This window comes from Dendronephthya gigantea, unplaced genomic scaffold (genome assembly GCF_004324835.1).
Source record: "Dendronephthya gigantea isolate DGI-Jeju-01 unplaced genomic scaffold, DenGig_1.0 000031F, whole genome shotgun sequence".
NCBI lineage: Eukaryota > Metazoa > Cnidaria > Anthozoa > Malacalcyonacea > Nephtheidae > Dendronephthya > Dendronephthya gigantea.
Window position 1 is genome coordinate 499,666 of NW_021163041.1, and position 17,512 is coordinate 517,177.

General features: G+C 35.1%; 1 protein-coding gene across 2 annotated transcripts; it reads right to left on the reverse strand.

Moving 5' to 3' along the window:
* Window positions 1-236: 236 nt before the first annotated feature.
* Window positions 237-16,628, reverse strand: LOC114524536 (FERM and PDZ domain-containing protein 4-like). Of its 2 annotated transcripts, XM_028545647.1 has the most exons (17): window positions 16,254-16,628; window positions 15,549-15,665; window positions 13,247-13,316; window positions 10,064-10,112; window positions 8,824-8,880; window positions 6,850-6,952; window positions 6,634-6,700; window positions 6,034-6,168; window positions 5,787-5,879; window positions 5,158-5,280; window positions 4,949-5,004; window positions 4,701-4,770; window positions 3,754-4,143; window positions 3,245-3,331; window positions 3,023-3,121; window positions 2,685-2,835; window positions 237-2,565 (listed from the first exon to the last, which is right to left on the reverse strand). In XM_028545647.1, exons 1-17 carry the CDS (start codon window positions 16,358-16,360, stop codon window positions 1,352-1,354), a joined length of 2,988 nt encoding a protein of 995 aa, XP_028401448.1. In that variant the 5' UTR covers window positions 16,361-16,628; the 3' UTR covers window positions 237-1,351. The 2 variants fall into 2 exon arrangements, with proteins under 2 accessions (XP_028401448.1, XP_028401449.1); XM_028545648.1 differs by lacking the exons at window positions 13,247-13,316; window positions 15,549-15,665; window positions 16,254-16,628 and adding an exon at window positions 10,221-10,780.
* Window positions 16,629-17,512: the final 884 nt, after the last annotated feature.

Sequence of the window (17,512 nt, forward strand, 5' to 3'; positions counted from 1 at the left end):
ACAAATAAACAATGCAAAACGCAAGACAAAACTCTTCCCTTTGTCTCCAGGTCTTATTCATTGGTTTTTAATATTGCATTGGGAGGGGGGGGGACAAGGTGGGAAACTATAGAAGTGGACAAGGCCCATGGCCACTACCAAAAATTTTCACAAAGATATTCAGATACCACCACAATTTAAATAATTATATCTGTTTATTTTACAGTTTCGTAATAAAAACGATGATTATGATTCGTTGATACCGTATTCATCATATTCTGGATAAAAATACATATTTTGAATATACATATCGTAGGGTGATATACAGTCTTATGAGTTATGTTCACTTAATATATATTAGCTTTATTAGCTGATAAAATTTTAGTTATTTTTGGTAGTCGCGAGTTAACATACGAAATGTTAATAGTTATCAGTTGAGATTTAGCCCTACACGCAAATCAAATTGTTACTAACAAACGAACATTTGAGAGCATAATAAAAGGAATAATCATCATCGCAAATGAACCGTTATCTATTCTCGATTATTTCGCATAAGTTTGTCAAAGTTGTTCCCAAATTGTCAAGAAATCTACGAGTATTGTTGGACGAATTAAATGTTTGCAGGAATCTTTGTGAAAAACAAATCCTCTTCCCACAAAAAGTGTTATATTTTCGCATACTATTTTCAGGAATACGGTGATGTCGAGTACCTAAACGTTTTAATACGAAAACAGGACACTTTTCTGGGGCAAGAACATGCAGGATATAGTGATAAGCTTGTTGTTTTTAAAGAATACCTACTGGCTAATTAAATTTTAGTAATATCACTAATATGCACTAGCACTACAGCTGTTATAGGCTGCTTATAATCTTTCGTAATGACTCCAATGAATCGTAAACTAAGTCACATTTGTCTTTGTGTAATTCCGTGGTGAGGTCGGAGACAGGCGTTGTACTCCAAGCGTTTGTCGTAATCAAAACATCGATATGCTTATCAATTGAGTCTTCTAATTCTGATGTGAAATGTTTCATGCTGTATTGAGCATTGTACATCAGAGCACATGATTCTGTTAAATTGCTGAGAGATGACTTTGTTATGAGAATCGCTTCTACGACATTTATCTCTTCAGCTGATGTTAGATTCTTAATTTTCTCAATACATTCCTCTAACCTGTCAATTACATCAAGCATTACTTGCTTCTTGCTTCGTAAAATTTCATTGCTCGTTCGCACAGAATGATTTGAGTGTTTGAGTGTGGTTAATTTTGCTTTCAGCGAATAGAATGTCTTCAACGTTTGATCACAGGCATCAGAACGGGTCTTGATGTGTCCCTGAGAATTACCATCCATTCACTTGTGGCCTGTCCAACCGTTAAAGTGACGTCATCGTGAATAATACATTCAGGAATATGATGTATATTTGGCAAATATCCCTATAGGACGAAATATAACCTGACGACCTCCGCCGTTTTTCTCTAAATGATTTTATATCACCGTTTGCCTTCATCCCAGACGGTAAGCAACCATTTTGAAGAATAGGGTCTTTAGAAATGCTACGAGATAATATATCTAACCTATTACCATCTGTTTCATCAAACTCATTAGTCTGGGCATTTCCAGTTGGACTATCATTTTCTCTAGTTTTATCATTTCCAGTTGGACTATCATTTTCAGTTTTATCATTTTCAGTTTCATTTCTGGGTAGCTCCTCATTGTAATTGTCTGTCATTGCATGTTTTACCATAGCTTGAACATTAGTGTTTAGAGTATTGTCTTTTGATTCACTGGGCGAAATAATCTCTTTCGACGTTTTAGGGTTTGATGATATAGCGTTGGAAATCGTGAGCGGTGAAGTCCTAGGTGAATCATCACCTAGGCTTGAACTCAATGACGAGATATCATCACTCGTGTTACTGGAAGACGATTGCAAGTTCGGAGTTAAAGGAATTTCATCCTGGACTTCGTGAACATTGTTGGTTAGATCGCCATTGCAGAGGTTTTCTGAGTTTACATTCGTGTCAACATTTTTCATTTTGTGGGACGGAGATGAGATATGAATTGATGTGTGATTTCGTACTAAAGATTCTGTTGAATCTGTCAGTTGAATATTTTCAACTTGTGTAGCCTCTTGTTTCTCATGAATTATAGTCTCTGTTTTTTCTGAAGGCCCTTCATCGTTTGATTCTGATGCCAAGTCATCACTCAGCTGCAGATATGAATTCCTCTTTAGTTCACGAATACCATTCACGTATGATGGCTTTTCTGGTGAATGTGATAACAACAACCCAGTGTCGTCATTTTTCGGAGACCTTGGTGACAACGCTTCCTCTTCAATAGATTTTAGGCTTAGTCTTTGATTATTACTCACACGAATACTTAAATGTGTTTTAACACTTCCATTGCTCAAAGAAGCTGCATGTTGCGTGTTTTCACATTGGTCTGCAAGCGAGTACATTTCATTGCCCTCAAAAGTGGGTTTTTGTCTAAATGAAATTTCTTTTACATCCTCCTCTTCATAATCGTTTTCATCCATCCTGTAACTGAAATCGTCACGTAATACTCGATGTGCGTCAGAATACGAGGGCACTAGAAGGGAAATCCAAAAAATCGTTACGCAAAACAAGTACCATTCAATGAAAAGTGAAATATTCATAGCGTTTTAAACGAAATAGTTAACATAAAACATCTCGCCAATACTTTCTTACCTTCATCCACGGGTTCCTCAACATCGTCAGAGCAAGTCATATCAATGACTGACAAAGGTTTGTTACTTTCCACCAAATGTTTATGATAACCAGATATCAAATGGACTAAATCCCTTGTTTCAAAAATTGGTCCCATGATGAGAGTAACGGACTAAAAGAAATTCCAATGTGGTAATGTAAATTCACAACATTTGCTTTTTGATAAGTTTTTTAAGTCTGTTGCCTGACGGATTACTTTGGCCGTTAAATTATACAATATCATATCAAACTTCTGCCAAGCTATAACTTCCCCTTAACCTACGTAACATTAGAATGCTGAACTCGGCTCTTAACCATACCTTGCTGTTATTTAAGAATAATTTGATATTTTGTTTTCCCTCAGTATGTGGTGTAATCACCAAGCCATTAATTTGACTGAATTCGGCTATTTGCTGCATCTGAAATGTTATAAGAAATTAGTTCAGTGTTGATGATTGGTGCTAAATTATTTTGACAACTGATGCAGGAATCTTGGTCGGAAGTTACATAAATTAGTATTAATTGAGATAGGATTGACTAACCGTGAAAGATCTTGGATTTGTCACATGAGCTAAACCAACATTTGGGCCAACAAATATCATCGAATTAACTTTCTGATCCTGGAAAAACTAGGTTAGATAAAAACAGGAGTGTTATTGAAGTGATATTTGAGATTATATACAGTAGTAAAGACAATAGTTTCACAGTGTATCGCATTAAAATCATATATCTTTTTGTATAATCATCAACGTAGGTTAACTAGGTTTTATGCGACTCTACACCCAGACTGTACCCTCGCTGAATATTAACGTCGCTTCTGTCTCGCGTATGTCATGTTATAAAGAATGTGGCAGATGCCAAGTTATTTTTGGTCACATAAATCTTGAAAACTAGAAAATCATAAATTTCCTTCCATGCAGGAACTGAAATGATCTAAAATGCTAACATTCATTATTATGGCAATGATGCAGAAGATCCTAATATTACTTACTACGTCACTATTCCCCAATATTTTTAAGTTACAAAATACTTAACGAAGACACTTTTTTACCTTCTGATCTTCAGCTGTCGGATCAACAACCACAGCACTAAACTGTTTTCCGCCATACGTTTTCATTTCACTACAAATCTTCAAATACTGCAGTTTTGCTTGTAGTGGAGAAATATATTTCTGTCCCGGAGGGCAGAGATTACGTGTTTGCTTTATTTGTTGAGTTAAAATCCTTTGTAGGTCTTTCTTTTGCATCGTGTTAATGAGAGCAGTTGGTACAAAATTCTCCAGACTTCCAACTTCTCGTTCAATTGCTTTCACAGAGATTTTCCCACCTTTTCCAATCTTCTCCTCCATAGCGTACTGTTGAAGATGCAATGCCGCAAGTTTGATCGCAATGTCGTATTTTAGTTCCCAACCGAAACGTCCCTCAACAACTTGAGAACACATCTACACAAACACAGGGATGGAGCCAATGTCAATTACACAGGATTTTATGAACAAATTTATCCGAACGAACGGCTAACGATTCGTGATTGAATTTAGATTTTGGTGTGAAAGAAGAATTGGAAGAAACAGAAGGACCTGCTTAAGAGACAGGAGAAGATCTGAAGGAGAACAGGAGGATCTAGAGAAGGAAATAAAAGATCTGAAGGGGAACTAGATGATATAAAGGACAACAGAAATGAATTAGGAAAATCTAAAGGAGAACAAGAGGACCTGGAAGAGAACAGGACGATTTCAAAGAGAGCAGGAATTCTGAAAAAGAACCTGGAGGAGAATTGAAGGATCTGAACGGGAAAGGATGATCTGAACAAGAGCAGGAAGATCTGAAAGAGGAGCTTGAGGATATCAGGAGAAGCTGAAGGAGAACAGGAGGATCAAGCAGAAAACCAGAAGACCTGGAAAATGGATTTTCGTCTGGTGAAAAGGTTTTTAGCACTTTATTTAACCATCTCAGAGACAAACGTATATACACAAATAAATATAGTGCTATAATGACGAACCTGTCTATAAAAATAATCAAATGCAACCGGGTCTTCCTTCCAAAATTTTTGAACATCTTTTGGAGCAAAACTAAAAGGAGAATAAATACATTTAGTCCGTTATAGTTTTCAACATTTTTTGTCGTCCAATGAGACGATAGACGCCAAGCAAAATTAATTTTACGTTATAAAACGACAAAAAAAAGTTAGATTTGCCAGGAAAAAGTCTATATAGGATAGAATCTAAACATGAATTTATCGTGACTTACATCAAGAGAAGCTTTGATAACCAAGCTGAACTACTACAATTTCTTTTTGTATAAACCTTATAAAGATGAAAAGTTTAAAATGAGTAAGAATATGTTAGCAGCAGCGTAGACAGTCTAACGATTTAGCCTAACGATAATCGTCAGGCAAGCTATACGTGTGCTTGAGTAATTGGCCCAGGGGTGAATATTTAGCATAGCAAAAAAATTACCTGGGAAACACGCTCATTGGCCTGAACAATATAATCATTTAACGTTTGAGTAGCTTGTAATACAAGTGCAAAACGATCTAATTTCTTAAGGCCAATCTTGTCAGCTAGAGATGCGAACAAATCCTGAAACAAAGAAGTCATTAAGTTGTCAATATACTTCTTATCATCAATAATCATCAGGGAATTAATGATAAGACAAAATTTCCCTTTTACAGATACTGCATTTAATTTAGTTTTCGCGGCCGCGTTGGGCAAAATACTTGCACTAGTGAAAACAAAGATATGACAAGCACAAGAGGGAAACAATGCATTCAAGATGGCGTCCGAAACCCATTATTAGGGTTGCTATTCTTATTCTTACAAAATGACGTGTCTCAGAAATAATCTGGGTGGCAAGAGTTTGTTATTTAACCGCGGTTGCTAAAAAATCCTGGGAACATTACGACCCTCTTGAAATAACAAAAGTCGCAGTGCTACAATCTACGCCGGTAAATTCGCATTCAATGTTTGTTGGCTTTTAAAAAAAATTTTTTTTTTCAATTACCACTTAAAACGGCAGAATTCTACAAATACAAACATGACGTCATTTTAAAGGTATTACAGTAGAGAGCATCGTAGAAAATTTCTACCTTAACAACAGTAGTGGGATTGTACAGAAACGATCTGGTTTGTCCATTCTCCAGAAAGATTTTCAGTACATTCGGGATGAGTGGTAGCGACGACTAAAAAAAGGTTAAAACAGATTTCACGTTATAGGATGATAAAAAAATATCGCCGTATTGCATGATCCAAAATTGAACAGTACTGTCGTATAGTGCACGTGAACAGTGCATGCTGTAATTATCGCTAAGTACTTAGTCGATAGTATTTACATACCCGTCTAAATGGATAACTCGGAGGAGATCCGACATATTGAACGAGCACAGGTGTATCAGCAAAACGAACGCTGACTGGATTGGATCTGCGTTTTTCCCTGGTTGTGCGACTCATGATGGAAGATTTGCGTTGGCCCTGTAAAAAATGATTTCGTCAATCATGCACGACATATCTTAATCTCATTTAAGGAATTTAAGAAATGAAAGCAGGAAACTCGATTAGTTGGGAAATACCACATGCGAAAAAACATGGGTAAAAGGCGAACTCGTTCTCTAAACAGAGTATTTAAGCAGTGAGTTTTGCCTTTGGGCTGTTTATAGTAAAACTATGTTTTGTTTACACCGCAGTTGACCAGAAAAAGCGTTTCTGCTTTTGATCTTCCCTATTTTGTTCGGCATAGAATTAACTTATTTACCGAAGAAGGGTGTTGAAGGTGCATATCAAATATGACTGGATTTTTGTTTCCAAATAAAATACAAGACGTGCATGGAGGAGATATTAGCACGGAATATGATAAACGGATCTGCATGATCTCCGAGCCACGTCGTGTAAAGTAAGACTTCAATATGCACTGGAGTAGCATAATATTGTCTTCCTTACCCGATTTCTGACATCCTGAACATCATCACTAGCGATAACTTCAAGATTTAGTTCTTCACTAGACTCCCTGGAAAGAAAACGTGAAACACACATTGTGACAGCAAGTCGCAAACACTACACGAGTATACTCTTAGCCTAACTTATACCATCACAGCAACCCCTGAAATAATCCTCAGTGTAGTTCAAACTAATGCCTAAAAAATAAACAATTCTTACTTTATTCTCTGAATAACTGCAGACTGGGGCATGTCGCCAACGTCTTCTTCGTTAATCTTCAGTATCTGATCATTCGCATATAATTTTCCAGCTGATGGACCATCTAGGTATAAGACAAATTTATTAGTAGGGGATTTTAATCCATTAGAGTTAAAAAATGTGGATACTTGCTGCGCCAGACTGACACAGAGAGAAAACAATGATGTTAAAAAGTGAAATTTAAATTATAATAATATAATAATATAACAATTAACAAAAAACAAACAACGTTTCGGTTGTTGAGGTGAATTGTATGTTTACAAAACCCAAAGATGAACACTCTGGTCCCTCACAAGAGAAGTCTAAATGGGAGACGGTTGCAATATCTTGAGTTTAAATTGTACATTATGCACATTCACGATCAAAATTTTGGTCAGGGAAGAAATTTCCGATATACTGATAGTGTACAAGGTGAATTTATGTTGTTTCTTTCAACATTACATAATGACTGATATTCAACATATTTTGATAAGTTCAATAATCGAAAAGGTTCTTTCGCCTACGGAATATTCGAACAAAATAGTGCATGAAGTTTATCAGTTGGGAGAAATTGGACGAAAACGGAAATTAAACTATTTGTGTCGGCGAAATAGTCAGAAGTCTTTCTGGAAAGACATTGAATCCGTCACAAATGGCTTTCCTACTGTGTTTTAGGATCAAGCAAAATTCCTTTAAACAAAGACCATTATGTATATTTATAAATAAGCAAAAATGTAGACATTCTTCCCTTGTGTGTCCCAACCCATTACATTTATATGAACGATTTGTTCAAATTTTGTGGCATGGTCACCACCATGCATGCAAGCAAGCAAGTGTGCGATTACGTGACAATATTTTATGATACGTTCCAATATAACCAGGGAGCAGCGTGGCAGCGTCTTCAGACAACTTAGCATTAAATGTGGTATAACAACTGCCTTAAATAGGCAAAACACTTCTCGACGTTTCGACGTTAGGTCCTTCGTCAGGAGAGTTACTATGGTTTACATATTAACTCTCCTGACGAAGGCCTCGGTCGAAACGTCGAAAAGTGTTTTTGTCTATTTTAGGCAGTTGTTATACCACATTTGATGCTATATTTTATGAATTGTATTTTTTTCTAATGACACGGTCCCAATGATTATTAGGGCCCAATGATTCATTACGTTAATAACGAGTACCAAAGAGAAGACATTTTTAACAACTTTCTTCTCTCATGTAAGCCTATTATTTTTCACTAAAGCGTGCTTTATGATGGATATGCTATGCATATGAATGACAATCACTTTTACTAGCTCAAGGGCCAATTAACTATTAATTGGTTGTCTTTCTTAAACAGCCTTATTGTTTCCTTTAAAGCGCCACCCTTTAAAGACCTGGGGTATTTAGGTTGTTTCAGAAGAATTCATCTCGAAGCTTTCTTGGTATCACTGCTGTCATTTCCAAGCGTGATTAGTAGTCTATCCTGCAGGGTTGGTATGTTTGATTTCCAGTCTTAAATGAGATCATTATCCCCAATGCTTGGTTCCCACATGCCCTTTTACTTGATAAGTTTAAGAAGGAAGAGACGCCCTCGTCTTCCTACACTAATGTAATAGTGCTTTGCTACTTTAAGTACCAATGCTATCAACTAAAAAATACTTGTTTACACCCCCCTCGCCCAGCAACAGCCACCTTGACTGCAGCATACTTTCATATTTTGAACAGCATTGGCCAGGAAAAGTGCATGATATTTGCGGTACAAATCTATCCGCACAACAGATACTGATTTGCATGGAGTATATATATCTCAGTATCTTAATTGTTGTACACTATTTACTGTTTACCTCAGTATCATACTGTTGTTGTACACTATACACACATGCATTGGTTATACGATTCATTTTTCATTGCTTAAAAGAACAAAACATTTTGTCTACAGTAAATGTAGCTGATAAAGATTCAACGAATACAAACCTTCTGCAACCGATCTAATGAGAACAGGTTTTTCGCTACCAGCAACAAAACCATAACCTAAAATAAAGATTTCAGTCAAAACATGTCTGATATGAAATAATATATCAGTGCAATAAGTGAAGTCTAAAACGAATTGAAAACAACAACTATGTATACACGCAACTTCACTTAGTACGTTCTTTTGAAAACTAATCGCATCGGAGAATTTTCCAGTGCAATTTTATTTCCCGTCGATAAACTGCTCTCGACGTCCACACAAGGACCATTAATTGTGTTTGGCTATCTATATACAGCTATATGATGCACCACATGGGTTAATACCACTGAAATACATGGTTTAAAACACTATACTTCATTTAGTTGCTTAAGCTAAGATCCATGCACGAGTCCTGTGTTACCATGCAAACATACAAGAATATTATACGAATATAGTTGATATCTACATAGATGTACAATACACATAGATTGTACAGGATCAGGATAGAAGCTGCGTGCATATAAGGTATTTATTTATAGTTGGGTACCTGAGCAACGTGCTTCCTGTTTATACAAATTAACGTTCGTATATGAAGGTTAGTATACTCGAAAGTGCTTTTCTCGAAACGTCGAAAACATTTTACGCATTCTTGGCCTCGGATCCTAAATTTTACTATATATAGCTACGAAAACTAGACTATAGTTAACTAAGTTAAGTTGTCGCCTAACGGACATGTTGATTTTAAACAGACACATGCACGAAACAAAACTTTACGTTGCCCAATTGAAAAATCTAAATTTCAACCGGGGAACATTTCACGAGAGAACGTTTTTAAGTAATTTTAGGCCCGTATCTGACGTCGAACTTTTCATGTGCCGAACCTAATGTTAATGGACTAAAGTAAAGACTTTAGTAAGTACTTTGTAAGTTCATTTGCATTCGATTCGGCACATGAAAAGTTCGACGTCTAAAACTGGCCTTACCCTTTGTAAAATATGGATTGGTTTTGCATAGTTTGTTTCAACTCTGAACTGTTAAAATCGATAAAGATTGCACTGCAAAGCGGCAGGCATACAGCCTATATAGACACATGCCTCAAAAGATTTAGTAAAGTATGATACCCTTTCTTATGGCAAAAATGACAAACTCGATATATTGTTATTCTAAAGCTATACAAACGTCCCGTTAATATCGCTCCTTATCCGATAATGGATGTTCGGAATTGTTGGTGTTGTAATGAAATTGTAATGTATTAAACCATACCAATATCGGAGTGTCGTGAGATGACCACTTTTCTTGTTCGTGGAGGAATCTGTAGAAGAAAGTGTATTTCAGTACTTTTATATATCCCTTGTCATCGTGCTATAATCCTCACAAAGTTTTACAGGTAAAAAATATTAAAGAACAATATTAAATCAACCTTATAGAGTACCATGATAAAGTCTGCATGTAGTGAACCAGAAAGAGTCAATTGTACAAGTTATCGCGTTGAAATATACCCGCACATGCAAGAGGGTCTAAAATACCCACAGGCTACACTTGTAATGAAGTCAAAGGAATATTATAGAACCTAACTACAGGCTCCTATGATGTTAACAATAACTGTTAGGTATTCCAAAACAAAAGAGCAACAGACAGAGACGACCTCCTGTTGTAAAGACAAAGACTCCACCCACGGGGTGTCATCCAAGGACCAAACTCCCACGCTATAAATACTGCATATTGGTATGTTTCTTCGAAGAAAATGTTTTCGCTCCCACAGTTAAGCAGCATACTGTTGAAATAGATACACGAATTGTATGGGGTACATACAGATAACATTTGAAATGATATGTTTACTACACAAAAAGACAATGAATACACCAGTTTATACTGAATCGAAAGAGCTTGATTTACTTAAATGGAACTTAAATGGGATAAAAATATGTTGATTCATTACATTCCTAAAAGGTTGAGCCGTATATGTAAATTTCAACACATATATAATATATTTAATTTCCTCACTGGTCATGCCGAGTAAGAAACAATCAAGGAAGATAAATTCATAAGTTCTTGCTTTGTTTTGCTGTCTGCTTTTTGTGCATCCCTATTTTTTTTAAAACACACGGGCTCGTTACAAGCATATTTTCAATTAATTATATAGCAATTACACAAAAAAATGTATTCAAACTTCAAATCTCGTTTATCTTAAAATGTTTAATATGGAAGTGTGAAAAATTAATAAATAATAACTCTGCCTGCATGGGACGAGAGGAGGAGGTCCAAAGTAGCACAGTTTAAATGCACCTTCAATATCACGAAATATTTTCCTCTTTCCTCAGTTTAAAACCAACACCCTGACCTAAATTCAACATAATTACTTTCTGTACTTTGACCTAACATTCATTTTACAAATGATAAACATACCATGCAAAGACAAACAGTTTAGTATATTTTCGTGAACCAACTAAAACTAAAGACTCATCAGTAAAGGCATGCATGTTCCACTCGCGATACTCAGAGGAGACTTTGAACCCTGTCTAAGTCGTCTTTGTTAGAACATTCATACGTTTATTAGCTACGATACACCAGTTCTTTTTCTGGGCGAAATATAATCTAATTAAATATCGTTCAGTGAGCCCAGTCTGTAGAGTATAAGTTTATATCGAAATAAAAGTTAATGAGGGTCTTGTAATAGTTGTATGTATAAATAGCTACCAGCCTACCATCTTAAAAAAAAACTTTCTTTAACCATCTTAAAAAAAAACTTTCTTTAATTGAATTAATACATATAAACTTTTTAGTATTCGAACACGAACAGAAATCACATCAGTATAAACAATAAAACAATCTAGACTTTAGCTATATATTGTTGATTATTGTCAACTATAGCACAAATTATATAGGAATTGTAATTTGTATCATCGCCAGTATATGTAACAGTACATTGTCATTGGATAAATATGACTTTGCGAGAGTTTTTACATATTTATACAACAGCATACAGCATACAGCATACAGACATTGAATGTTATGAATTGTAACTTCAGGCCAGACGTTTTATTTATCATGCTTAACAGATTTGTACTGAGAGAAAACCAGGTCGGTATTTCGAAAGATACTTGAAAAAATACACAGAGAAGAATGATAACGGTCAACTGACCGACATTTTGCATGACACATAAATTAGGCGTTGAATATTTCCCAGGACTCTCGACTTTTCCGGACTTTTGGGGATGGCGGAAACCGAAGAAAAAAAGGCATCACAAAAAATTGCGATTCACGCAATAATTTTGTATTAATATCGACAAGAAAATTGAGTTTCACAGGTCGGGTAACACAGCTTCAGTAGCTATACAGTTAATGCATCGGCTAGCTGATAGCGAAACTTTGTTCATTCTCACTCAGGCTCTTCCATGGTGAAGGAGTAGACGTTGGTGATTATTCATTATGAGTACGGGGGGGGGGACAACTGGCTACTTATTTTTATATCGGGGTTATCTGTGCAAGGGCTTAGGCTTGTGGCGTAAACCTTAATTATTTCGAGAATTCTCTTTAGTAATTGTTTTCTTCGAATCTGTTGTTTTATTGCTTTCAGGCATTTTTACAACGCTTGAAAAGATTATTCAGTGGATAGCGTTAAGGTCTGTTCCCACGACCCAATTTTGTTGGATCCAATTCACTTCTGATGGATGTTTTATAGTCTGTTGTCTTGTAATGTATATGAGCAGCAAATTCCATGAAGCCAATGCAGTACTGCTTTATCAATAACCGACCATATTTCATACGTCAGAAGTGAATTGGATCCAACAAAATTGGATCGTGTGAACAGATCTTTATCCAGCCTTCGCACTGACAACCGGCCTCAGGGGAATTGTTCTAGTTTGAGCGTCTATATATTTATTCCTAATTTACCATCTTTTACCTCATGAAAATAATCTTACCATTGCACTCAGAAACATTCATATCTGAGATTGACTAAATTTCATTATTTAGCGATAAAGTTTTATCAAGAAATGCTATTCCATGACTCAAAACATTCGTAAATGCTATTCCATGACTCAAAACAAGCGTAACTTAATTTACGTGTTTTCATTAGGCAACATTAAAAATGAATTAGCAGATTACTTGGTTTCTTTTTTTTCTCAGCCGGAACGTAATTACACTGAACGCAATAATACGCTGAATTATGCAGACTGTGGCTTTTTAAGGAGACTGGCTTTAATGGTTTGTTAGAGAGCACGAAAGTCACACGAAAACGCGTTGGATTTTCCCACAAAATGATTGATTGCAACTGCTTATGGTTACTTTAATCCCTGATAATTGGCCCACATGAATATGTGAGAACTTACTAATAATGGTTAAGATCATTCTAGGAATAGCCATACAAATTCATTTTATTTTTTCATCAAGTTTTAGTTTATAGCTGATGGTATTCCAGTATCAAATGTAGAATCAAAGACATACCATAGTAGTAGTTGTAGTATTTAAATCTGATTGTGCAGGAAGGCTTCTACAGGTTTCTTTCTTCAAATGACTAGAGAGTAAATTGAAAGAAATTATCAATATTTCATTAAAAATATCATGTACCAATTTGAAAATAATAATTCTGTTTTAACAACGAGCAGTCACAGGAAGCGTGCCAACTAACAACAAGCATTTGCACACATGGAGGTAAATTTCCATTAAAACTGTAATTGCATGTGAGCTGTCTATAAGATACCACTCAATTTTTTTCCTATCAAACGGGTAGAGTTGCAGCTCCTCGCAAGAATGATTTTCATTGGCTGAACTTTACAATACATTTCTGTTTCAACCAATAGCATAGCTTCGTTCTTTAGAAAGCATAGAATAGCATTATCCAATTGGATGAAAGCTTCCGAGCACTGCGACATGACCCTCTAAAACACTGTGCACTGTTGAAATGCGTTTTCAAGTCCTATCTGCATGGTAAAAAACTTCTGATATAAAATTTGTATTTCAATGGAGGTGTATTTGTATCAACAAGATATAAAAAATCAGAACTTAGGCCATATTGAAACTGTTTAATAGTTTATGAATTTAGGGTAAGTTGTATAGTACCTGTTGTTCAATATAACCTACATTTAATCTTAGTTCTCTTTAATAAGGTTCTCTTTAATACTGGTAACTGTTTTAAATCTGTAACGTTTTGACATGTTTACAATCACTATCTGAGTACGGTTATATAAAACTTCTCAACTAGATTTTGAGTAGTTAAATGGTAGTTAAGTTGAAAATACAATATTCTGATTGGCCAATTCTGCCACTAACTATAATTAAAGGTTAACTGCCTTTTTATATAACCCGGCCTTAGGTGGATAACACCACTTAGCTTTTATGTTTTCTGCCCATTTCTAAATTTTGTAGCAAGAATTAAGCGTGTCAACTAAATTTCTAGTGGCATATTCGAAACGTCTTAATATTGTGAATATTTCCAACTAAGACAGCTGAAAACGATTTAAAAAGCCCTGCACATATTTGAATAATCTTGTTGTCCGCATTTTTGTAAACAGTGGAATTAATTATAAGTACAATTATATAGCATTATAGCATTCAAAGTAATGCTTGGAAAATACTCAATTTACAAACTTTATCAAGAATAAATACATACAATGAGCAAATATAATAATAACTCAATCCATATGTTTCCTTTTATTGGCACTTATAAACCCCACCTATTATACTTATGTGTGAAAGTGTGTTGCAAAAAGTAATGAAATTTAGAAGAAGTAAAAAATTTTTAATTGCATTTGATAATTCTCATAATCAACACGTTTGGCCACACATTGACCATACTGTGCATTGCAAATTTAAAAAAATCAAGTGATATTCATTGCAGTGTTATTGAGTGCTCAGAATATGTATTAGGTGGTCACCAATATTGACCACAATCTAACCTAAATTGATTGAAAAAATGCAGAAAAGTGCTCTCTAGTTGTTCATGATAAAATATTTAGAGTTCAACAATTAACTTTGGCATAATGCAATTAAATTTAGTCGGAACTCAGATAATTAAAAATTTAAGATTATCATAGTCAGACACTTCTTCCATAGTAAATAAATGGTGGGATCCTTTCAAAAAAGCTACACTTCATATTTATATTTTATGCAGTTGAAAATTGCCGAAATCTAAAAGCGACGCTGTTTTGCACAGAGGTGCGATTTATTGTTCGGAAATATAATTACCAAAACACTACAGCCGTGAAACAATTCAACCCAAGTACCGTGTCGATAGAATATTATAAATCATAAAAGAAAATAGAATGAAAATGTGTAACACTTTATATTGAGGATAAACATCTAAACGGTCTGAATTACGTTTCGAATAACGGTCTGCATTACGTTTTGTTTGATAGCAGCGAAAGTGTTAAATTGTTAATTAATTCCATTCATACAAATGCATAATATTCAAAACATTTACTTCTGAACTAAGTTGGGATTTAAAACGAACCAGTTGTTTTTGATAATATGACACGATCACGCAGAAATCAAACTAAATATCATAATATACATTCGAACCCCAAATAAATATATATACAAGCTTATTACTTAACTGCAATTTAAAAATAAACCTATAATCATGTTTATTTCTATATATGCATAACATTCTCTGGTATAAGGAATATGCTTCGAGGAAGAAATTCGACGATATTCTGTGTACTTAAAAGGGTAGCTTCTGCAATTTTTGACATGGAATTATAATTATTTGCCAAAAATATAAAAAAATACTTCGGATAAGCAATCTTACTTGATGTAATAACGTCTGTTATCGGAACTTTGGGCAATTTCCCAGCCATAGGACAAACTATGTCGACTTTTCCAAGCTTCTGCAGGAGGCAGCCAAGACCAAGTCTTATCGGCTTCGCTATATAGCGATAAAATATAGTTACTTCATTAAAACCTATTTATCGTGAAAACGAAAGCCTAAATACAATTTAAAATCTTAACAAGAATGAGCTGATTTATCATTTTCGTATTAATAAATATTGTATTTAAAACAGTGTGTCTGCCTGCATTCGAGACGATCGCTGTCAAAATATAAGACAAAATATAAGACAAAATATAATACAAATTAGCTATACATTTCGAGAAACGCATGCAGAATCGAATGGTTTTAATCCAGATTAGCAATATTTTATGGTCCTATTAATCTCTACGGATTCGGTGAAAAGTAATAAATAAGCAACATATTTTAGTTCATTATATAAAATTAAACCCACACATTTTATGATTCAAATGCTCCATGTATTATAAAGACATAAAATGCCAGCAATGACCGATCTTACATCATAATTGTTTATATTTTTGCGTATTTACGACATAAAAATGCTCAAGTATCACAAAATTCAAGTACATTTATTACATGTTTAGATAGAGTGATCGATTTTGCTTGCTATAACGATTTTTTGACAGTAATTACAAGTCTCATATTTCTAGTTTAATACAAACTTACTTGATGTAAACCAATCGATCCTGTTCAATCAAAACGAATTTCCATCCTTCTGGTAAAACTATACCGTTCGTTTCAGGTTGAGTTACTTTGTCAATTGTCTCCTCCATTCATTCGAAGCTATATGCTTATAATGTGGGTGATAGCTGTACGATTCATTTGCCAACAATATATTCAAGCCGGACATATTTCATCTTGAACAACGAACACAAATATGTACCCCTGATAAAAGTGGGCATTTTAAAGTCCGCAAAGAGCATTAGACGTGATTATTTTTTTCGTATCTTATCTGCATATTTACTACATACACAATAATCGTGCACTACAGGAAAAGCAAAATAAAATATGCACAATAATATTTCACGTCGCCGCACGATACGATTGACAACAAAACGAACAATGCTCTTGTTGTTGCCCCCCCGGGAAATCGCGTCGCGGAAGATGAGGCGGAAACCCGCAACAACCCGTGAAACGTACCTCGGGAAAAACAACGCCAGTGTTTATGTAAATTGCTTTACATTTTACACACAATCTGCGAGAATTCATCGACAATATATTAAAAATATGTGCCAAAAACGTGTGCCAAGAACTAACTAGTGAAGACATGCAGCCACCCGCGATTTCCTGGCCAGCCCTCGTTTTTGATAGAAAGAGCTGAAGGGCGAGAGCCTAGAGCCTAGGGTGAACAATCAGTGAGTGAACCCAGTCCTCTATAGAATCTTAGAAAGTTGTTTTAATCAAAGTTGGGCTTAATTTTAGTTTCGCCCTGCAGGGCAATATACATTAGTATATCAAAAAGTGTTACAACCTTGGCAATACATAATTACGCAAGGCTATGCGGGAACGCGCGCATCGTCATGATGTCATCGTTTCCGAGTGTTTTCAAAAAGGTCTTCCGCTGTCTCTTTGATCGTTTCGACGTCTGTTCACACGGTTTGAGTAGAGGAGAAGATTTCCAATATATTGAATTGGCTCCAACTTCTGCGCGTGAATTCATAGTAATTTGTATATTAAGTTATAAACGCCTCTGATTCCGTTTTCCTAACTATGTTTCTAAAGGAACCTGTTTTGTTCCAAATATTTCTTTGGCCAAACTCTATACGGAAGAAAAATAGTTTCCCAACTTTTCGGCCAACTTCTATAGAAAAAAATAGTTTCCCATCTCTTTGGCCAACTTTTATGGAAGAAAAATAGCTTTTTTGCACGACAAGAACAATTATAATGAATTGACGGATAATAAATACCGAATGTTATAAACTTAT

Excerpts from the sequence above, each read along its gene's own strand:
- LOC114524536 (XM_028545647.1), bottom strand. The coding sequence starts at position 16,360 with ATGGAGGAGACAATTGACAAAGTAACTCAACCTGAAACGAACGGTATA. Across the intron at positions 6,701-6,849 it reads GCAGTTATTCAGAGAATAAA|GGAGTCTAGTGAAGAACTAA; the intron begins GTAAGAATTGTT and ends TTTTCTTTCCAG. Across the intron at positions 3,332-3,753 it reads CGACAGCTGAAGATCAGAAG|TTTTTCCAGGATCAGAAAGT; the intron begins GTAAAAAAGTGT and ends TATCTAACCTAG.